This window comes from Manis pentadactyla, chromosome 5, assembly GCF_030020395.1.
Source record: "Manis pentadactyla isolate mManPen7 chromosome 5, mManPen7.hap1, whole genome shotgun sequence".
In the NCBI taxonomy this organism is placed as follows: domain Eukaryota; kingdom Metazoa; phylum Chordata; class Mammalia; order Pholidota; family Manidae; genus Manis; species Manis pentadactyla.
In genome coordinates, this window is record NC_080023.1 from 124,188,282 (window position 1) to 124,212,561 (window position 24,280).

Consider the following 24,280-nt stretch of genomic DNA (forward strand, 5'->3'; position numbering starts at 1 on the left):
TTTGGGCCTCATTTGTTCTACTTTTTCCAGTTGCAATAATTGTGAATTTAGACTATTCATTTGTGATTGTTCTTCCTTCTTTAAATATGCCTGGATTGCTATATACTTTCCTCTTAGAACTGCCTTCACTGTGTCCCACAGAATTTGGGGCATTATGCTGTTGTTTTCATTTGTCTCCATATATTGCTTGATCTCTGTTTTAATTTGGTCATTGATCTATTGATTATTTAGGAGCATGCTGTTAAGCCTCCATGTGTTTGTGAGCCTTTTTGTTTTCTTTGTACAATTTATTTCTAGTTTTATACCTTTGTGGTTTTAGAAGTTGGTTGGTACAATTTCAACCTTCTTGTATTTACTGAGGGCTCTTTTTGTGGCTTAGTATGTGGTCTATTCTGGAAAATGTTCCATGTGCACTTGAGAAGAATGTGTATCCTGCTGCTTTTGAGTGGAATGTGCTATAGATGTCTGTTAGGTTCACCTGGTCTAATGTGTTGTTCAGTGCCTCTGTGTCCTTACTTATTTTCTGTCTGGTGGATCTGTCCTTTGTAGTGAGTAGTGTGTTGAATTCTCCTAAAACAAATGCATTGCATTCTGTTTCCTCCTTTAATTCTGTTAGTATTTGTTTCACATATGTAGTTGCTCCTGTGTTGGATGCATAAATATTTATAATGGTTATATCCTCTTGTTAGACTGACCCCTTTATCATTATGTAAGGTTCTTCTTTGTCTCTTGTGACTTTCTTTGTTTTGAAGTCTTACTCGTCTGATACAAGTACTGCTTCACCTGCTTTTTCTTCCTATTGTTTGCATGAAATATCTTTTTCCGTTCTTTCACTTTAAGTCTTTATATGTCTTCGGGTTTGAAGTGAGTGTCTTGTCGGCAGCATGTAGATGGATCTTGCTTTTTTATCCATTCTGAAATTCTGTGTCTTTGTTGCATTTAGTCCATTTACATTTAGGTTGATTATTGATACATATGTACTTATTGCCATTGCAGGCTTTTGATTCGTGGTTGCTAAAGCTTCAAGGGCAGCTTCTTCACTATCTAACCATCTAACTTAACTCACTTATTATGCTATTATAAACACAGTGTGATTACTTTTTATTTCTCTCCCTTCTTTTTCTTCCTCCTCCACTCTTTATATGTTAGGCATTTTATTCTGCAATCTTTGTGTTTCCCTTGACTGACTTTGCGGATAGTTGATTTTATTTTGCATTTAGTTAGTATTTAGTTGGTCTACATCCTTTGCTGTGGTTTCATTTTCTCTGGTGATAGCTATTTAGCCTTAGGCATACTTCCATCTAGAGTAGTCCCTTTAAAATACACTGTGGAGATGGTTTGTGGAGGTAAATTCCCTCAACTTTTCCTTATCTGGAAATTGTTTAATCCCTCCTTTAAATTTAAATGATAATCATGCTGGATAGAGTATTCTTGGTTTGAGGCCCTTCTGTTTCATTACATTGAATATATCATGCCATTCCCTTCTGGCCTGTAAAGTTTCTGCTGAGAAGTCTGATGATAGCCTGATGGCTTTTCCTTTGTAAGTGATCTTTTTACTTTCTTTGTCTGCTTATAATACTCTATCCTTGTCTTTGATCTTTGCCATTTTAAATATTATTTGTTTTGGTGTTGTCCTTCTTGGGTCCCCTGTGTTGGGAGATCCGTGGACTTCTATGGTCTGAGAGACTATTTCCTTCCCCTGATTGGGAAGTTTTCAGCAATTATTTCTTCAAAGACTCTTTTTATCCCTTTTTCTCTCTTCTTCTTCTGGTATCCCTATAATGTGAATATTGTCCCATTTGGACTGGTCACACAGTTCTCTTAATATTCTTTCATTCCTAGACATCCCTTTTTCTCTCTCTCTCTGCTTCAGCTTCTCTGTATTCCCGTTCTCTGATTTCTATTCCATTAACAGTCTCTTCCACTTCATCCAATCTGCTCTTAAGTCCTTCCATTGTTTGTTTCACTTTTGTTATCTTCCTCCTGAATTCATCCCTTAGCTCTTGAATATTTCTCTGTAGCTCCATCAGCATGCTTATGACTTTTATTTTGAATTCTTTTTCAGGAATATTGGTGATTTCAGTCTCACCAAGCCCTCTTTCTGGTGTTTTGAGGGATTTTGGATTTAACAAAGTTATTCTGCCTTTTCATGGCAATGTGAGTGGTCACCAGGGAGTGGTGCGTGTGTCCCTTCCTGCTCGCCGGTCATCTTCCCTGTCTCCGTTGTCTGTGCCAGTTAATGGCCCAGAGGGAGTAGCCTCTAGGTTAATCCCCTGAGCTGCCATGGGCTGGGCAGCCCTCGGGATGGCCGAGGGCATTGGTCGGGGTCGCAGGTCAGCAGCACGTGTTCTGCCATGAGAACAGAGCCCCTTCGTGCCTCCTGTTCTCTGTGCCCATCTCTGCTGTCTGTGGTTCAACTGTCTACGGAAGCTGCCATGGGCAGAGCGGCCCTCGGGTTGGTTTAGGGCACTGGCGGGGGTTGCAGGCAAGTGGTGCATGTTCTATCATGAGAACAAGGTCCCTTCATGCCTCCCGGTCTCCGTGCCTGTCTCTGCTGTCTGTGCCAGTCAACCATGCACAGGGAGCAGCCTTTCCATTAATCTCCTGAGTTGCCACAGGTGAGGTGGTCCTTAGGATGGCCTAGGACACTGGCAGGGGTCGCAGGTGAGCGGCATGTGTTCTGCCACAAGAGCAAAGCCCCTTCGTGGCCCTTCGAGGTTGTTGTAGGTGGGGCTGCTTTCCAGCTGGTCTGCAGCAATGGCAGGGACAGCCAGTTTGCTTGCAGGTGCTTACGGAGAGGAAGGAATGGCAGGCTGCCTATCGCTGTGTGGGGATCTTGGAGCTGCATTGCCAACCAGGGGTTTAGGGCACCTGAAGTTCCTTAAAGATCCCAGCCTGCTGGGCTGAGTGTGCCAGGACGATTTTGTCCACCTGTTAGATCCTTGTCCTTTTAAGACTTTTGAAGTGCCTGCTTTTCTTTTGTCCCAGATCAGCTGGCTGTGGGAACCTGTTCACAGTCTTATTCATGGATTTTGCTTTCCGCTCCTCTGATATCCAGAGCACCATGCAATGTGTGTCTGTGCTCCTGAGGCAGATTACTAGGGCTGGTTATTTAGCAGTCCTGTGCTTCCACTTCCTCCCTGCTCTGATTCTTTTCCTCCTACTGGTGAGCTGGGGTGGGGGTAGTGCTTGGGTCCCACCAGGTCATGGCTTTGTATCTTATGCTTTTCCATGAGATGTTGGGTTCTTGCAGATGTAGGCTGGCTGATGTACTGTATCTTCTGCCCACTCTTTTAGGAATAGTTGTATTTGCTGTATTTTCAAACTATGTATGTTTTGGGGAGGCGATTTCCACCACCCTACTCATGCTACCATCTTTTCCTCCCATTATAGGTATTTCTATCATGGTACAACCTAAGTTAAACAACCAAAATTTCCATTTGAGTTGTGAAAAAGTCATGGGATGCTTGCTTGGTCAAATGCCCTGGAAACGGAATCATATGAACAATATTAGCAGGGCTTAGAGAAGAACATTCCATAAACTTATGAATCTTTTCAAAAACAGAACTACCTGATGCCTTTATGAAGCCTCCATGGAATCATCCATGAAGATGGGGATTGTGAAAAGGGGGAAAACTCAATTTTACTGGGGAGATAGTGCTGGGGTGGGAGACAGTGACACAGGTGAACAGGTGAGAGCAGATAAATAGTTCCAGTCAGAAGGCATATGGCACCCTCCTCCTAAAGATCGCAGGATACACTCAGGCATGGCCGCATCTGAGAACCAAGATGTGGTACAGTTGCAAAACAGACAACACAAAGAAAGAAGGGTTCTCAGTTCTTCTGATCAATTAGGCTCCTGACAGTTGTTTAAGGGAAACAGAGCACATTGTCTGTAACAATAGCCATGCCACCCAGTCAGAACCACATGGTGAGAGGCTGATAGCTGAATTTTTGAGGGCAAAAGGAAAATGCCAACTCACTATTCTGTATCTGGACCCCATTCCTCTTCCCATTCACCTGTAGGGAAAGAAGATTAACAAGAGAGAACCAAGGGAGTAGCCTGTCAAATCACAGAGAGTCCCAGGGAGGGTACCCTGAAAGGAGCAATGGCAGGGAGAGGGAAACTGGGCACCAGCAGTTCTCACCACATAGTCCGTGCCCTCTTTCCCAACCCCTTGCTTAGTCTGCCTTCTACACACACACACACACACACACACACACCTAGAGTCTTCCCCACAATAAGAAACTGACAAATGTAGTTGGAGGGCCACACATCTGGGTATCGGGTAAGAGGAAGAAGCAGGAACATTTTTATCATCATAATTCAAAGACACAGATATGTGACTTTAACACCTATATAGCAAACTGAACATTTTTTTAACTGGTTAGAAGGCTAACAGAATTACCTGCAAACAGTATAAAACTTCGTTTGATTTATAGTAATCCTAGTACAAGCAACAACAGTAAAATCCTGAAAACTGCTTGGTAGAATATTCAGAGTTAGGAATGTAAGCCTTCAGGGCATTAGATCTCTATGTGTTTGATGTACAATGTACTTTAAGTAGCTGATGAAAGTGGTGGAGCCTCAGGTTCAGAAAAATACATATTCCTAATGAAGTCCATAAATCTAGTATATGATTTCAGGTTCTTCAATGACTTCCTGAAATACCCACTTAAAAAAAAACATTTAAGTATCCCTAAAAGAGAAAAGGTTTGGGGTCCAAACTATTGTAATGATCCTATAAAAAGCTCAATAATATTTTTATACCCACAAAGGGAAAACAAGCAGATACTTAATAAAGGAAATCATTATGACATTTGACACAAATTACATTAATAAAAATCAATATTGTATGTCAAATTTACATTTTTTCTTCCTGGGTAAACATAAACTTTTAAGATTGATCTCACTCACAATAAACATGGATATTGATATCTTTGTGGAATATCCACACAAACGGGCTTTCCTCTTGTCTGGTCCTCCACCCAAATGTTCAATGCCCACTTAATTGTATGACTTAGAATGGTTCCATATTGTGATCCAAACACAGCTTAACTAAAAGGCTGGAAATGGGGAAAGCTGGGAAAACTATTTTGGAAAATCCAGAGATTGTTTTCAAACTTCCAAATTGGCACTCAGAGTCATGACAGCTGCTAGCCAATGACATTCAGCATGGGAGCAGGTACGCTAGCCAATGACATCATGGCATGGGAGCAGGTGCACTAGCCAATGACATCGTGCCATGGGAGCAGGTGCACTAGCCAACATCGTGGCATGGGAACAGGTGTAGCCTCACCCTGTGGTTCTCTTCGTTTCCACACTCAAGACTACATTTCTAAGACTGGGACTCACTTTGCCTCGGTTTCCTTTAGTTTTCCAAAAAATGTATTCCAATTGCTTCTTCCCCTCTCCTTTGTATCCCCCTTTTTATCCCTTCTCTCTTTCCAAATTCAGTCAAACCCGAGTACAAATCCAAGCTCCATGTGTTACTAGCAGTGCTTCTTAAGTAAGATACTTAACTTTGGCGGGAACTCAGTTTCCTCATCTATAATAGAGGGAATACTACCTAGCCTACACAGTCATTGTGGAACTCAAATTCATGATGAGTGAAAAGTTCTCAGCAGTATACCTGAACCACAGGAGGATTTCAGCAAATGTTAGCTTCTTTGCCTTTTATGCGCTCTCTATGCTAATTGTAAAATTAATAAAAAATACACTTAATCAAGCATTAATAAAATGACCACAATAAAAATGACTTTTTGAAATTTAGCTTTAGACCACATAAATTTGAAATTTTATTACATTAGAAATAATGTATTTTACATTATTCATTATAGTAATAAATATGTAGATGTTATAAAATGCCAATGCAATGAGACTAAAGTAATGATTTCTTAATTTTATCCTTTAGAGTCCAGATGTAAATGTTAGATTTGCTTATTTTTATTAGAGACTACCTTGGTCCCAAGGTTAACACAGAGATTTAAAAAATTCATTTGTACTACTGAAATGTAAATAGTTTGCCTTATTAATAAGTACTAATAGAAGTAATCTAGAAAAAAATGAATGACAGAGTTCACTTGTTTTTGTTTAGAGCATAAACAGAGATCAAGCCCTTAATGTTCTGCTTGAGTTTCCCCCCAGCAAATGCTTGCCCAGCAAACCTTAGAATAATGGAGAAGAACAGGTCAGTGTACATTTCACAGACCTCACCTCATGGACTAGACAGTTATTCACCTAGATTTGTGCTCCTTGACCCAAACATAAAGTAGAAGAGTTGACTTATTTCAATGCAAGTTTCTAATCCAGATGCCCAGTGGAGTTAGCAGAACCTCAGTGTATCTCTTGAATAGGTCCCACAGCTAGAAACCCTAGCTCCCTGAAGGTTGTGTAAATACCCCAACAGCAAAACTGAAATGGCATTTGAAGCAAACTAGAGCAAACTGGCAATTTCACACCACCTTTAAAAATGACTGGTCTATCCTGATAGAAACACACCTGACAAGAAAGGAAAAACGAAGAAATGAAGAAAGTGGGTTCATGACTTCTTTGTAGTTCTCTTGTTTAACTACAAAAACCAATGTTTCTCAATTACAAATTTCTGATTGACTAATTAACTACATCTATCTATCTATCTATCTATCTATCTATCTATCTATCTATCTATCTATTATCTATCTATCTATCATCTATCTATTCATCCACCTAAAGAGAAAAGTTGGCCCCTCCCACCTCCTACCTCAGTCATTTGCCTGATGGTCCCATTTGCCACTGTCAGAGAATCATTTGTGCCAAGAAGGAGAGGGTAAAGAGAGAGGAAAGAGGAAGGAGGAAGGGAGAGGGAGAGATGCGAGTACTGTACTTACTGGCTGAGCTTTCAAAATGACCCTATCCAGGAAGGGAAGGAGGGAGGGGAAGGCAGGAGGAAGGTAGGTCTGAAGAAACAGAAGTTGTTCACCAAAACTTACCTTCTTCAAAAAGCCTGAATATTTGGCTTCACTTTTTTAAGTTGCCTAAAAATCAGACAATGACCCATTTGTTCAACAGCACCCTCTAAAATATGTAGTGTCTCTGTAAACTGCAGAAGCTTCAGTTGGTCACACAGTGGTGGGAATTAAGAGTCAGTGGCTTCCTAACACCTACAGGAGCCCATCCGCAAGGACAGAACTGTGATGGGCCATCATCTATGAATGGATGTTTGTTCCATATTTTACATAATTTATCTCAGAATCGTCACAATGTGCTCAAAGGTTATTAAGCCATATAAGGAAATCAAACTCAGAAAGGAAGAGAAGCTTCCCAAAACACATTTCTTAGTAACAGCTAGGGCTGGGATTTGAATCCAGTTGTCTGATTCCTATGGGATGGATGAAAAAACAAGAGTCATGTGAAGGACTACAGAACACAAAGAAATTGTGCCAAGAGCAATCCTGGTGTTTTTCAGTTTGCCTGTGGCATTCCCTGTCTCCCACTGTGCCAGGAAGCATGCATCAGCATTAACCTCCAAGACCTAGGCCTTATGGTGGTACCTACCACAGTTGTTAGCAGGATAAGCTGCTGAGTCCCAAATGACAAATGCCTGATTTGTATACAGCTATGAAACATGCTTTTGTGTGTAGGCATGAGAACCATCCACAATTTAGAACCTGATCTTTTCATAAAGCGGGTCCTCTCTGCGCATGATAACAACAAGGCAGAAAGTGTCTAAAATGTCCCTAGAACAGGAAGTTGTCCTTAACCCCTCAAATTTCTGAAAGGAACCTTGAGTAAATTATCTCTTCCCTACTTATTTATTCATTTTTTGATTAAGGTATCATTGACATACACTGTTATGAAGGTTTCACATGAAAAATATTGTGGTTACTACATTCAACCATATTACTGAGAACCCCCCTTTACCCCACTGCAGTCACTGTCCATCAGTTTAGTTAAGATGCCACAGAGTCCCTATTTGTCTTCTCTGTGATACAGTCTTCCCTGTGACCACCCCCCTCACCATGTGTACTAATCATAATACCCTTCAATCCCCTTCTCCCTCCCTCCCCACCCACCCACCCCCACCCCACCCCTTTGGTAACCGCTAGTCCCTTCTTGGAGTCTGTGAGTCTGATGCTGTTTTGTTCCTTCAGTTTTGCTTCATTTCTATACTCCACAAATGAGGGAAATCATTTGGTATTTGTCTTTATCTGTATGACTAATTTCACTGAGCATAATACCCTCCAGCTCCATCCATGTTGTTGCAAATGGTAGGATTTGTTTTCTTCTTATGGCTGAATAATATTCCATTGTATATATGTACCACCTCTTCTTTATCCATTCGTCTACTAATGGGACACTTAGGTTGTAAACAGTGCTGCAATAAACATATGGGTGCATATATCTTTTTGAATCTGAGAACTTGTTTTCTTTGGCTAAATTCCTACCAGTGGAATTCATGGGTCAAATGGTATTTCTATTTTAAGTTTTTTGAGGAACCTCCATATAGCTTTCCACAATTGTTGAGCTAGCTTATACTCCCATCAGCAGTGTAGGAGGGTTCCCCTTTCTTCATATCCTCACCAGCATTTGTTGTTCCTAGTCTTTTTAATGGTGGCCATCCTAACTGGTGTGAGGTGACATCTCACTGTGGTTTTAATTTGCATTTCCCTGCTAATTAGCAATGTGGAACATCTTTTCATGTGCCTGTTGGCCAGCTGAATTACTTCTTTGGAGAATTGTCTGTTCACATCCTCCTTCCATTTTTTAACCGGGTTATTTGCTTTTTGGGTGTTGAGGCATGTGACTTCTTTATATATTTGGGATTTTAACACCTTATCAGATATGTCATTTGCAAATATATTTTCCCATACTATAAGATGCCTTTTTATTCTGCTGATGGTGTCCTTTGCTGTATAGAGGGTTTTGGGCTTGATATAGTGCCATTTGTTCATATTTGCTTTTGTTTCCCTTGCCTGAAGAGGTGCGTTCAGGAAAAAGTTGCTCATGTTTATATTCAAGATATTTTTGCCTATGTTTTCTTCTAAGAGTTTTATGGTTTCATGACTTTTGAGTTTACTTTTGTGCATAGGGTTAGATAATAATCCAGTTTCATTCTCTTGCATGTAGCTGTCCAGTTTTGCCAACACCAGCTGTTGAAGAGGCTGTCATTTCCCCATTGTATGTCCATAGCTCCTTTATTGTATATTAATCAACCATATATACTTGGGTTTATATCTGGGCTTGCTAGTCTGTTCCATTGATCTATGGGTCTGTTCTTGTGCCAGTACCAAATTGTCTTGATTACTGTGGCTTTGTAGTAGAGCTTGAAGTCAGGGAGTGTAATTCCCCCAGCTTTATTCTTTCTTCTCAGGGCTGCTTTGGCTATTTGTTTTTTTGTGGTATTTTTTTGTAGTTCCATATGAATTTTAGAATTATTTGCTCTAGTTCATTGAAGAATGCTGTTGGAATTTTGATACTAATTGCATTGAATCTGTAGATTGCTTTAGGCAGGATGGCCATTTTGACAATATTAATTCTTCCGATCCATGAGCATGGGATGTATTTCCATTTATTGGTATCTTCTTTAATTTCTCTCATGAGTGTCTTGTAGTTTTCAGAGTATAGGTCTTTCACTTCCTTCATTAGGTTTATTCCTAGGTATTTTATTGTTTTTGATGCAATTGTGAATAGAATTGTTTTCCTGATTTCTCTTTCTGCTAGTTCATCATTAGTGTATAGGAGTGCAACAGATTTCTGTATATTTATTTTGTATCCTGCAACTTTGCTGAATACAGATATTAGTTCTAATGGTTTTGGAGTGGATTCTTTAGGGTTTTTTATGTACAATATCTTATCATCTGCAAACAGTGACAGTTTAACTTCTTCCTTACCAATCTGGATGCCTTTTATTTCTTTGTGTTGTCTGATTGCCATGGCTAGAACCTCCAGAACTATGTTGAATAAAAGTGGGGAGAGTGGGCATCCTTGTCTTGTTCTTGATCTTAAAGGAAAAGCTTTCAGCCTTTTGCTGTTAAGTATGATGTTGGCTGTGGGTTTGTCATATATGGTTTTTATTATGTCAGGGTACTTGTCCTCTATACCCATGTTGTTGAGACTTTTTATCATGAATGGATGTTGTGTTTTGTTGAATGCTTTTTCAGCATCTGTGGAGATGATCATGTGGTTTTTGTCCTTCTTTTTGTTGATATGTTGGATGATGTTGATTGATTTTCGAATGTTTTACCATCCTTGCATCCCTGGAATAAATCCTACTTGATCATGATGGATGATCTTTTTTATGTATTTTTGAATTTGCTTTGCAAATATTTTGTTGAGTATTTTTGCATCTGTATTTATCAGGGATACTGGTCCATAGTTTTCTTTTTTTGTGGTGTCTTTGCATGGTTTTGGTATTAGAGTGATGCTGGCTTCATAGAATGAGTTTGGAAATATTCCCTCCTCTTCTACTTTTTGAAAACTTTAAGGAGGATGGGTATTAGGTCTTCACTAAATGTTTGATAAAATTCAGCAGTGAATCCATCTGGACCAGTGGTTTTGTTCTTAGATAGTTTTTTGATTATCAATTCAATTTCTTTGGTGGTAATTGGTCTGTTCAGATTTTCTGTTTCTTCCTGGGTCAGCCTTGAAACCTTCTATTTTTCTTGAAAGTTGTCCATTCTTCTAGATTATCCAGTTTGTTAGCATATAATTTTTCATAGTATTCTCTAATAATTCTTTGTATTCTGTGGTGTCCGTAGTGATTTTTTCTTTCTCATTTCTGATTCTGTTTATGTGTGTAGACTCTCTTTTTTTCTTGACAAGTCTGATTAGAGGTTTATCTATTTTGCTTATTTTCTCAAAGAACCAGCTTCTGCTTTCATTGATTCTTTCCAGTGTTTTATTCTTCTTGATTTTATTTATTTCTGCTCTAATCTTTATTATGTCTCTCCTTCTACTGACTTTGGGCCTCATTTGTTCTTCTTTTTCTAGTTTCGTTAATTGTGAGTTTAGACGGTTCATATGGGATTGTTCTTCTTTCCTGAGGTACACCTATATTGCAACAGACTTCCCTCTTAGCACGGCCTTTGCTACTTCCCACAGATTTTGCAGTGTTGAATTATTGTTGTCATTTGTCTCCATATATTGCTTGATCCCTGTTTTTATGTGGTCATTGATCCATTGGTTATTTAGGAGTATGTTATTAAGCCTCCATGTGTTTGTGGGCTTTTTCATTTTCTTTGTGTAATTTGTTTCTAGTTTCATACCTTTGGGATCTGAGAAGCCGGTTGGTACAATTTCAATCTTTTTCAATTTACTGAGGCTCTTCTTCCCTACTTTTTGAGAGCAGTTTACAAAAACCCAGAAGATGTCAAAAGCCATTTCAAATCCTACACAGATTAAATGCATTCACTCTTATAGATTGTTTGTAGAACAAGGTAAAATTTCAAGACAAGTTGGAATGGGCGACTAAATCATTCTGTGGACAAAAGTCTCTTGACATTGCTAACAAACAGAGGTGAAGAACTTAATGCAATGAACAAGCAACATGTGCTTTTCTCTAATAGTGCTTCTGGCTAGCAGCACTTGCTTGTTATATAAGAATTATAAGTCAAGCTCTTACACAGTCGTAGACCACTGCTCACCTCAATACATAGAAGGTACCAGTTATGACATTATGCTCCATTGGGTAGTAACACAAATTATCCTTCATTTTATATATAATTAATCTACAAAGAAAAACATTATCTGCTAAGTGCAACTAGTAGCAACTTTGTTAATAGTTAATATACTAGCAACATGAAAGCATTTACCCTAAAAACAGGCACCTGTCAACTAGTAAGGGCTTCAAGAGCATTGGCTTGTAATCTCTCTCACCCTGGGAATTCTCTGTTTGGTGGGGGGAAGAAAATGTTTTCCTTAACCCTCTATGAGTTCCTGGCAGAGTGGGAATATTAAATTGACAAAAATAGAATGACAGGAGAAAGACACACAATGTTATTGAATTCATGCATGATGCACATGGGGCCTTCCTGAGGGAAAGAAGACCCAACGAAGTGGCCAGGGCAGGAAGATTTTATACCTTGTAGACAAAGAAACAATGCATTTATGAAGAATTGGCCAAGCAAATGGGTTTGGTCTGGGTGTAATCCAACTATGGCTATTATGTAGACAAGGGTTAACTAGGAAGATCAGGGTTATGTTGGTGTGCAGATTCCTCTCCTGCCAAAAGGCTGATAAAGATCTGCTTCCAGTGAAAGGAGAATTCATTTCCTGCCTTTAGGCAGAAAAGGGGAAGGTTTTTCTGTGTTTCCTGCTTCTTAATTGCCTTCAGCTCCGGACAATTTCTGTGTCAAGGAGGCATATTTGGGGTAACACATTCTGGTTTCCTTATCAGTCATCAAATGGAGTGTTTCCCTTGTAAAGTTATCCATGTGGTGCCGAAAGTCAATTCCTGGATAGTCCAATGCTGAATGACAGATGGAAACAATTTGATTCCCCTTTAGTCTGCAGTGTGCATCATCTCCAGGCCTGCATTCTTTTCTAGCCCAAACTATTTCACTAGGTTTGTAATGGCTAGCAAGAGAAACTGGCCTTTTGTTTCTTCTATATCATGAAATTTGGCACAGAACAGCTTACTGAGGATATGACATTTTTTATTTTGTGTAATAAGAAATTGTCTCGATCTCTTGGTGATGTTCTCTAACTGGAAGCATCCATGTTCTAATTCACCTGGGATCCATGAAGCTCCTAAAATTATGGAACTACTTTGTGTGCTTTCCTTTTTCTGGAGATAGATGCAATAGCTTTCATTAGATTCTCAAGGACGATGATATGAAAATAAGGTTTACATATGCCATTACAATTAGTCTTGCAAAGAAAATAAATAAATACAAAGTCAGATAAGCCCCCTACTTACTAACTGTATGATCCATGGCAAGTCACTCAATCTCTCTTATGCCTACTTTCCTTTTATACAAAATGGGGACAATCACTGCACACACCTTAGTAATTAGCACCACTATCCACTACTGAAGACAAGCATCTGTGAGACACGGGACCAAATATACTTTAAAGTGTCAAAGAATTAGAAAGATACAAGTTACTTCACCTGGGAAAGAGACTGACTCAAGAAAAGAGCCCTACATGTGGGGAGGCACTGCCTCTTTCAGAGGGGGCTGCCAAGTGGCCAAGGGCCTGTATGTGCTTTTTAGAGAATCATAGACTGGAAAGACAAACATAGGAAGCATAGGTGTCACTAAAGAAGTAGGAAAGCTAATGATGCTCCCTTTCTTTGGGCGAGGAACTTAGAGACCTACAACTTAATCATAAATGTGAATCCTAAGTAGGCAAAACCACCCAGGCTAGAGTTCAGCTTCAAAATATATCAATACCTAAAATTAAAGAGATTTTCGGTTTCCAACTGGCAAAAACAATTCTCTCTTACAGCATCTTCCACTCCAGATTACTCTTATGAAGTAGAAGTACAATATCCAGTGCAAAATCAATTGTAGATTTAATTTAAAGTAGAATTATTTGACCCCTATAGATCAATGGGAATAGAATGAACATACCAATAAACCATGCTGGGGAAACTGAATGTCCGTAAAATTTTTTAAAAAATAAAACTTGACCCCCCCCTATTCTCACACACTATGGAAAAACCAATTCCTAGTGAATGGTAAATAAAAATTTGAGGGTTAAATATGAAAACTTTCTAGAACATAATACAGAAGAATACCTTTATAACCTCAGAATATGAAAAGATTTATTGAGCAGTACACAATAAATCACTAACCACAAGGAAATGGTATCTATAAAAGATTTCGACATTAAAATTAAGATTTTGCCACTCGTGAGCCCATATCCAGAATATTTTAAATACCTACAAATCAGTAAGAAAAAGACAATCTCATTGAAAAGTGGGCAAGATACTTGAACAACCATTTCAAGACACAAATACTTCAAACAGCCATTAAAACATGAAAAGGTGCTGAACCTCATCAGTCAGGAAAAAGCAAATTAACTCCACAATGTGCTATTACTACAAATGACCAGAATGGCTAAAATTACAAAGACTGACAATATCGGCAAGGATATGGAGCAAGGGAAATTCCCATATGCTGCTGGTGGGAATATACTGGTGCGTCTGCTTTGGAAAACAGTTTGGTATTATCTACTAAAGTTGATGATACACATAACTTCTGAGCTTGCAGTTCCCCTCCTTGTTTTATGCCAAAAAGAAATGTGTCTCTACAGCCACTAAGAAACACATACATGAATGATGATAGCCACCTTATCCATATGCCCCAAATGGATCATCTAAAATACAGTGGATAAATATGGATAAATTACTGTGGTGTACACATATAACAGTTTTCTGTATAGCACAGAAAAATGAACAAACTATAGCCACAAGCAACAGCATTCATAAATATCATAAATGCAGTGCTGAGCAAAGAATCCAAACAATGAGTACACACTCTGATTCCATTTGTTCCTTGCTTAAATAAACAGGCAAAATTGAAATATTGTGTTTAGAGATATGATTTTTACAGGAAAAACTATTTCTAAAAAAGCAAGGAAGTGTTTAGCAAAAAACAGCAGGACGTTTTTTTTTTCACTTTTTAGGGTGGGTGAGTAGTTATTGGGAGAGGGTCACAACTGAGGCTTCTGGGGGTATTACCAAAGTTCTTTGTTGCTTGCAAGGTATCACTTGTGATAAATCATTGCACCCTGCATCTTTTATCTTGTGCATTTTCCTGTATGTGTATGAAATCACAGTTAAATCAATCAAATGCATCTATAATAAAAGACTTCATTGGGTCAATACCTAATATATTGCCTGGAACCGGAAAGAGAATAGATTAATAAAAAAAAGAAAGGGAAGTGTCCTCACTGTGGCCGACTCAGGTTTCCCACTCATCTGTTGTCATTTGATGAATGGACATGGTGCATTGGTCCAGATAATGCACATTACATAAAGGTCCTGAGATCTTCCAGAAAATCTCCAACAAGTGATACCCACACTTGCTTTTCTCTCCTCTCCCCACAGGCTGACTTCCTCTTTCTGTGTTCAGCTCAAGGAAAACTTGTTCAGGGAAACTTTCTTTGCCTCCAATCCCACCCCCAACTGGGGTAACCAATAGCATGCTCCTCTCCTCTATGCTAGTGTAGGTTGCTCTTAATTTGCCCCCACCACCTCCCATATCCCAGATCATCCGTGGGAGGCTGATCCCTAGGGACTAGATCCCCCTGTGCAGATGACTTCCACTGGGTTCCACTGATGAGAGGCAATGGCAGAAGCTAGAGAGTGGGAGAAGAGAGAAGTCAGGCATGTCCTCCCCACACCCTTTTACTGTGTTCTGTGTCTCTAGGGGTGGCTGCTGCTCTGGATTGGCCCAAGCTCCTCCTGTCTGGCTCTAGCTCTCATGGCCTCCAGTGACACCATTCCTGCCACCTCCAGTGGTAGTAGCTCCCCTTGGCTGTTAGCTTCTTACTGGTTCTGGTAACCCAGTCTCCATCTTTTAAGTTGTCTTTTCACTATACTCTATTCATTTGACCTAAATTAGATTTTATTTTCTGCTGAGACCCTGAAGAGTAACAATGTTATATTAACTTAAATGGTTACTTTATCAACACCTGTCTTCTCCAACAATGCTGTGAGCGTCATGACCCTGGCACTTCAGAAGTTGCCAACAAATATTGGTTAAATGATTCAGTGAGCTAATGAATGCATGAATGCTCATTCCAATCAGAATATGTTATATGTAGTACATGGATTTCTAAAATAAATGCTCCTGCTACATTTGACGTGGCACCAATTTATCAGAGCAAACATTTTTTCTCTACTGGTTGAAAATAGCCTTTGTTGGAAGGAAAATTTTTACTCATGACAGTAATTTCAATTATTTAGCAGTAAGTCCAATAACTGTGGTTTCTCAATTAAAAAGATAAAACTTTATCTATCTGAAATAAGTCATCAATGATGAGATTCCAAGTGGACTGTAGTGTCAGTAAAAACACAATAAAAATGTTAACTAGAAAAAGAAGATTCTACACCTGTGAGTTTTTCATAACCTATTGCAAATGACTCTGAAATAAATACTTACTAGTTACATGGTGTAGGAGGGATAACTCCAGGCAGGAAACAGTCTTCGTTAATATAATAAACTATCTAGTATACATTGTTGTTTTAGACTTAAAGACCATCTGGGCTGATTCCACTATTAGGTATGTAAGTTACACATTAATGTATATAGTCAACTTTTACAAAATGAACTAGAAAATTGATTTTAGGCCACTAACCAGAATTTCCAGATTGGGGTCTGGAGTTCTGCAGATACCCTTTCCTTTTATGGTAGAAAAAAGACAGAAAAATAAGATTACCTACAGGCAATCTGATGCACTAACAAGATGTTTCAAACCAGTATATGCTGCACAATATGATACTTGAATTTTAATCCTGAGAAACTAGTTTACGAATTATAATCACAACCAAATGCATACTCTACCAGGAATTTTTAGTTCACAGTAGGGTATTTTGAAAGCAACAATTTACCCAGCATGCAAGATCCTTGAGGGTGACAGATTCTTAACTCTAAGAGGTCAAAGTTCATCTCTTTTCAGCAGTCTCTTCCAGGGTTAAACCTCCTATTTCTTTTGCTAAGTTTTTCACTATAAAAGGTATCCCAGTTCTGTTCATTCTAAACCAACGAAAAGAGGGGAAGGTTCAATTTCTCCAGGATGATATGAGTTCAAGATTATTTGAAACCTCCCATTAAGCCAACCAGTTAGTTAATAAAGGAAGAGTTTTCTAAAATGACTACTTGTGTTACGGGTCTGGTAGTATTTTCCTAAATGATATGGCATGGTTTTAGTAGTAGTTACAGTATTGGTAATACCTTCTGAGGCGGTCCAGGGAAAAAGTGATTGACTTAAAACAGCTGAATTGCAGATACACTGCTAATTCTTTTTACAACCGGATAACTTGCTTTATTGTGTCTAACTAGATGCAACAACAAAAAAATCCTTTTTCCTTATTCATTCTCTTTGGTTGTAACTAATGTAGGAAATGACCGCACCAGTTCCTTACTGATTGCTCCCTGGAAACAAAAGAGCAATTTATACCTGGTCCTGCCGTTACCAGTAAGGAGAATGCTGCAAAAATTAACCGTTCTCCACCTCTGTTGCCCGTAGATAAAGCGATGTTGTTTTAAAGCGGGAGAGGATGTTTGGGGGCGAGGTGGGGGGGGGGGGCGGGGGGAGTACCGCAAACAATTCCTATCCATCACCCCAGTCACTCATCTCCATTCTCAACATCTCCACTTATGGGGCCCGGTGCAACATGGGCCCCGCAGCCTGACAGAGTCGTAAAAGCATATTTCAGGGCCTGAAAATCATGACTCCGGATGCATCCAGAGGACCGAGCACCACCGCGGGGAGGGTCGCCCAGCCCCGGCGGACCCGGCGGCGCCTCGGGTGCACGTAGCCCAGCGCGGCGGGCGGCGCCGCAGCGCTCCGGGCGCCCGGCGCAGGGTCGGGCCGCTGTCCTTACCCGCCAGTCCGCCGCCACCGCCTCCATCGCCCGCGCGCCCCTTCCTCCGCTGCAGGATGAAGTAGGGGTTGGCCCTCTCGGTGATCCACAGCGCGTTGGCCAGCAGCACCTCTTCGGGGTTCACCCACATATTCCCGGGCGCCGCGGGCGGACCTGCGCACTCCCGGGCACACGCGCCCTCCCGCCCGCTAGGTGCCGCGGCGGAGAGCGACTTCACCAGAGGGCGACCCTCGGCGCCGGGACGACAAAGCCCACGCGGGCGGCCGGGGAGGACGGCGAGTACGCGGGCGCGGCGAGCAGCATCCTCTCCGCAGACGCCCAGGCCCGCGCTCCGCAGCCCGGTTCCGGCCCACGGCGGCGGGAGGAGCGGGCGCAGGAGGAAGTGGGGTGGCTCAGCCTCGGGATCCGGCTCGGCGGCCGGCAGGGCTGCGGGCGACGCGAGCTGCTCCGGCCCCGCACTCGTGGCCGAGCTGGGCTGGGGCACGGCACCGACCTGAGCTCCCGGCCGCCTCCGCCTCTAGCAGCTCGGCGCGCTCGAGGTCACCATGCGTTGATTCCCCGCGTCGGGGCCGCTCACACCCGCGGCGAAGCCCAACTTCCCGCTGGAAGGACGCTTCGGACACTGCGAGTGAATGACAGCGCGGCTCACTAGCACCAAGCCCGGGTGACCTCAGTTTCTGCGGACGCGGGCCCTCCTCCGGCTCTGAGCGGCGACCCGGGCCGCGGCCGCTGGCTCTGGGGTAACCTTCTGGGGACCGTGTGCCAAGCACTCGCCCCCACACCCATCCCAGCTGGGAGGACACCGCCAGCCTCCGTGTGTGTGTGTGTGCGTGCGCGCGCTTATGGTTGACGTTCTGTAAGCCGGTGCCACCCCTCTTCCCAGGAAATAAGTGTTTCAGGGTTCCAGACTTGGAGATAGATACCCGGGTCGAAGAGGACGCAGCCAATGGCTGTCGTTGTTTTTGTTTCCTGCATCCCTAGGGAAAGTCACGCGCTAAACTTGTCACCGTCAGAAACCCCTCCCCCTCTCCATTGCATTGTCATTAAAGTAGCCCAGCTAAGTGCATTACGTCACTTCTTTCCTTGACCTGTAGGGCACGAGCGGAAGAAGTTGGAAGCCATCCAAAAGCTTAGACCAACTAATTCGTACAGCTGTTCCTATGTCAGGAATCTGGAGCTTTGAGGACCGAACATGGCAGAATTCAGGGATTTAGCCATACATGAGAGATAGATGGCCATTTTCAAAAGAGTCATTGAAATCACACACGAAGGCCAGCTTTATCTTTGGGCAGTTGTTACCCTCAATATTTCATGTCTCTTGTGATTGATCACAGCCCGTCTACCTACATATCCTATGCCTTTTTTCCCCCCACCTCTTTTTACACCCAGAAGATCTGCAGATAGCTTAGCAAAAACAGGCTCCTTTTCTCAGAAACTGAGAATTTACCTTCTCTGCTTTGTTGTGGAAATTGGACAGTCCCTTTTCTAATGAGCAAACATTCAAATGAAACCTTCTTGTGTGGTCCTCAGAATGTTTGCTGATGTAGCTTCCACTTGTACTGCTGAATTCAGTGGAGTGCCTCCCAGCCATCTTACTGAGGCGGTGCCTGCATCTGTTGGTTTCTATCCAGTGGGCCTCAAGGAATGGAAGTGTCTCGTTAGTTTAACACATTGCCTGATCTTCTGCCTCTTTAGGCTGTTATGGAAAATACTGAAAAAAAAACCTGGACTGGATCACCGACGGAAAAAACCAAGCGGCACTCGGAGGTCTTGGAGTGTTGAGGCTTTATTTCACACAGGCGGGCTCAGAGGGGAGTAATCTCCCAAAAAGTCTGAGCCCCGAACAAAGGAAAAGGGAGCAATTTATACCTTTCTGTACACAGCAAGCTAGCAGGCAAGGGGGAGGGAGTTTAGGGAGCGAACCTTGGGACCTGCGCTCGGCAGGACGGGGAAACCAAGGGAGTGTTCTTTTTGTTTGGGTTGAGGAGGGGGGCGAGGCAGAGGGGAGCCACCTACTAGGTTGCTGTCCTTGTAAATTTTCCCTATCAATCCCCCCTCTGATGCCCCTTCAAACACTTCGTTTTAGGGGGCATCATCTCCTTGGCTTATGACAGGGTCATAGTGGCTCCGCATATACATGAGCTGTATGGAGGAAACGCATTCCTCGATAAAGTTAATGAGCCAGTTAAATATACAGGGTTCTACTAATAGTTTAAGGAACAGCAGAATCGCTGGCCCAGCAAGGCCAGTTAGAAGAGTTGTTAGCCATGGATTCTATTCAAATCATTCTTGGAACTAAGACTTTTTCTTTTCTGACATTTTATTCCTATGCTGGATGTTTTTTTTTTTTTACTTTGGCTAGATTACTCTTAACTATGCCAGACTTATTTGCATAAAAACAACAATCTTCTTAAGGACTATACATAAGCTTCCCTGGGACATGAACAGGAGGTCCAGTCTTTTACAATTTTGCAACACTTTAGCCAGGGAATCAATCTGATCTTGCAGCTGAATCATGGTGGTTTCAAGCTGCTCTAAATCTTGATCAGCTTCCTCTGTTAGGGCATCAGGCCCTAAGTCTCTTTATTAGAGCTGCTGTGTCTACTGCACCTGATCCAGCTCTACTGAGCCTGACTAGAGCAGGGATCAGTAAAGGGGCAGCCTGTTCCACCTAGGAAATCTCACTGGGGGAAAGGAGGTAGCTCCCTTTAGCCCACTGTGCACTTTATAACTTTTGTACAATTAAACATTACAGAGAGGTACTTTGGAAATGCAGGCTGAGACTTGGGTCCAGCTAGGAGAGACAGGTAAGCACAGTAAAACAACTTAACGATTACCCAATAGACAATAGAAAGGGCAACTCTTTTGAGGAATAATCCAGTCCAGGGGTGCAATAGCACCGAGTCTCATGCCCAGAATAAAAGACACTACTCCGACGAGAGCCAGGATCTATGGTGCACAGGTGTCTATTAGTCAGAGGGCAATCGTAGGATGCCGAGGTGGAGAGGATCTGGAGGTCTGGCTGGGCCTCCTGCTGATGTGCTTCCTTGTCAGGATGACAGGCTCTTTTTACTCAGGAATAACGGACTCTTGGAGTGATGCCTGCAACCTTGAGGACAGTAGTTAGAACAATAATGTAGGGCCGGTCTACTGAGGTTTGAGGGTGTCTTCTTTCCAATCTTTAACTCAGACTGAGTCCCTAGCCTGGAAGGAATGTACTGGGGTTCTTTTGAGGGTGCGGTTCATTCGCTCTACTTTCCCTGAACTCTGTGGCCTGTATGCAGTGTGAAGTTTCTAGGTAATATTGAGGAATTTAGTTAACATTTGCACTACATCTGTTACAAAGGCGGACTCATTGTCACTGTGGATTGTGGACGGTAGGCCAAACCAGGGCACAATTTCTCTCAGGAGGACTTTGGCTACCTCCCGGCTCCATTCTGTTCTGGTTGGGAAGGCTTCGACCTAGTACTATTATTGGGAGGTATCTGAGTCTCCTGCTTGGCTGGACATCTGTGAAGTCTATCTCAAGGTCTTCAAAGGGGGCAACTCCCATTCTCTGGACACCAGGTGGGAGTTGTGGTGCAGACCGAGTATTATTTCTGGCACAAGTTACACACTGTCTACTCACTGCTCAGCATAGTGCTGGCAACTGGCTGATGTAGTATTGCTTTTGAGGAGGCCTCTAGTGTAGTTTTTCCCAGGTGGGCGAGCTGGTGGTATTTGCTGACTAGTTGTCTCCCTGTTGCAGTCAGGACAAAGATACCTCTGTATGGCAACATCCACCATCCATTGGCAGTTAAAGTGGCTCCAGTCTTTCTCCTTTTCAATGTACCTGGGTGGAGGGGCCTCTACCAGGGTGTTAGGGCCACAGTGAGGGAAGGAGCTCTCCCTGCCTCCTTACTGGCTGCTGCTTTGGCAGCTTCATCTGCCATCCCATTTACCTGTGCTGTAGGGTTGTTTTCTTTTTGATATTCTTTGCAATGCAGAATTGCTACCTTTATTATGTAGAGAAGAGATTGAAGGGCCTTTTCATATCTGGCAGGCCTAGGGCTGGTGCCTGTTCTGAACCAGTTCTTATTTCCAGGAAGGTGGCTCTTGCCTCTTTTGTCCAGGCAGGGGCTTTCAGTCTGGCCCCTGGGAGGTTGCAGAGGGGCCTTGCCATTGCTGAGAATCCGGGAATCCAGATTTTTGCAGAACCTGGCGTTGTCTAGGAACTTTGGCATGCCCCCCCTCGTCCTGGGCTGATGCAAGGAGTTAACGACCTTTTTCTTCTCTGGCCTTGGTGTCTTTTCTCCCTGGGTGAGGAGGGAGCCTGAGTACCAGACTTGCTCTTGGCAGATTTGTGCCCTTTTTTATGAGGCTCGGTATCCTGAGTCTGACAGGAGTTACAGGGGGGCCTTTGTGCCTTTTGCACAATTTTCCTGGGTGTCACTGGCAAGGAGGAGGTCATCTACATATCACAGGAGGGCTCAGCATGTGGCATCTCTTGGAAAGCTGGCAAGGTCTGCAGCCAATGCCTCTCTAAAGAAGGTGGGTGAGTTCTTGAACTCTTGTGAAAGCCGCATCCATGTTAACTGCATCTGCGCCCTTATCTAGTTCAGTCCATTCAAAGGCAAATAAGAGCTGGCTTTGGGGGACCAGCCAGAGACGGAGAAAGGCATCTATATGTCTGTGCGAGTGAACTATTTGGCAGACTCTGGGATCTGGCTGAGGACGGTGTGCAGGTTTGGGACCACTGGGTGTAAAGAAACAGTCACTCTATTAATGGCTCACAGGTCTTGAACAGGCTGGTGCCCTGCTCCTGGCCTTTTGACTGGCAGAAGCAGGGTGTTCCAGGGCGACTGACACTCGATTAGAATGCCTGCCTCTCTGAGTCTGATTAGGAGTTCCTGGATGCCTGCTCTCGCCTCTTGTGAGAGGGGATACTGCCGCTGTCTTTGTGGCTCCAAGTGTAAGACTATAGTAATTTGTCCTCTATTTACTCCATGGTCTCAAGCACATAAGCCGGTGAGAATCATGCCTGGGCCTGCCTCTCCTTATCTCTAAACATCCCGACCCTCCCCCAGCCATCAGGCCAAAGGGATCTACCACAATAAAAGGCACAACTCTCTGCACCATGCTGCTGCTTGCTCTTTCTCTCTCTGTCTCTCTGTCTTGCTGTGCTTTCTCTCTCTGTCTCTCTGTCCCACTGCTTTCTCTGCTCTCTCTCTCTCTCTGTCCCGCTGCTCTCTCTGCTCTGTCTCTCTCTCTCTCTCTCTGTCCCGCTGCTCTCTGTCTCTGTCTCTCTGTCCTGCTGCTCTCTTTGCTCTCTCTCTGTCCCGCTGCTCTCTCTGTCTCTCTGTCCTGCTGCTCTCTTTGCTCTCTCTCTGTCCCGCTGCTCTCTCTGCTCTGTCTCTCTCTCTCTCTCTCTGTCCCGCTGCTCTCTCTGCTCTGTCTCTGTCTCTCTGTCCCGCTGCTCTCTCTGCTCTCTGTCTCTGTCTCTCTCTCCCGCTGCTCTCTCTGCTCTCTCTTTCAGATTAAAAAAATCTCTTGCATGGGTCTGTGTCTCCTGAGTCATCCTGGGTAAGGATGGTCGCGGCAAGATACTCTTTCACCGAGAATAGTTGCAGTCTTTTTCACTGAAGAGGGCTACAGGGAGGGTGACCACAGAGTGTTATGCCCCTGTGTTAACTATACAAGTCATGTTTTGGCCTTTCACTTTCATTCTGACCGTGGGCTCACGGGGGCCGAGTGCAAGAGAGCCCAGTCCTTGTCACTCTGAGTCAGTCTGCTCCTGCCAGGCTAAGGAGCCTTTCTTCATGGGGCTCTTCCAGGCAGCAACTGGGCTTTGGGGCTTTGCCTCGTTTGGGACATTTATCTTTCTAATGCCTTCCCCCTCCCTTTTTTTAAAATTTTTTTTACAGTAAACACACTGGTCTCTGGCTAGGGGGTTCCTGGGCTTCCCCCCTCTAGGTGGCTGGGTTCTCTCTGCCTTCTGCCCATCCATCTTTTTCAGGGCAGCTGCCAGGAAACTTGCCTTTTTCTTTTTGCCTCTCTGTGGGCCTGAACTTCTCTGTTTAGATATTTTTTTTTTGGCAATTTCAGTCATCTTAGTGAAGCACTCAAGCTTTTGGAGCTTTCATCTGATGTCTGGGGCAGCTTGGGCTACGAATGTGGTGTTTACTATCTGCTGGCTCCTTGGTGACTCAGAGTTGAAAGGGGTGTAGATGTGATAAGTTTCACACAGTCTCTCATAATAGTCTCCAGGAGACTTTTCTGGTTGTTGAGTGACTGAAAAAACTTTAGTCATGTTCATAGGCCTTTTGGACCCAGCTTTGATCTCCTGGGGGAGAGCGTCCTGATGTCAGTGGATCTGGTGCTGTCCCTCAGGGGTGGTGAAGTCCCTCTTGGGGTGCTCCTCGGGAACAGCAATTTCAGCCTATGCACCCTGACCAAGGACCCCAGCTGCCTCTTCTCTTCTATTGTGAACAGGGTACTACTTTCAGGCCCTGCATCTCTTGCACTGGCATCTGAAGGGCATCTGCTCCCAGCTGAGGGTGCAGTCAGGCTGCTGGTCCAGGGGGAAGTCAGTTCACTGGTCTGGAGTTGGCAGGGAGGCTGACGGCAACGAGGTATCAGGGACCAGGAGCTGGGTGCTGACGGCCTTGGAGGCACATAATGTGGGGGCAATATTAGCTTTTTTCTGGGTCACCAGTAAAAATGTGCAGAGGCTCAGGCTTCTGTTGTTTCTTTGCAGGCTTCCT

At 43.1% G+C, this 24,280-nt stretch overlaps 1 protein-coding gene across 2 annotated transcripts in view; it reads right to left on the minus strand.

Annotated features, from left to right (window-relative positions):
* The window catches only part of TBC1D9 (TBC1 domain family member 9), a 135,234-nt gene extending 116,636 nt beyond the window's left edge, over window positions 1–18,598 (minus strand). The window contains exon 1 of one of the 2 annotated variants that reach the window (XM_036931229.2): window positions 17,538–18,598. In XM_036931229.2, coding sequence (XP_036787124.2) covers window positions 17,538–17,667 — 130 coding nt within the window. In that variant the 5' untranslated portion in view covers window positions 17,668–18,598. Of the gene's footprint in view, window positions 1–16,541; window positions 16,670–17,537 lie in introns of those variants that run through there. The other variant, XM_036931289.2, reaches the window with a different exon arrangement.
* Window positions 18,599–24,280: the final 5,682 nt, after the last annotated feature.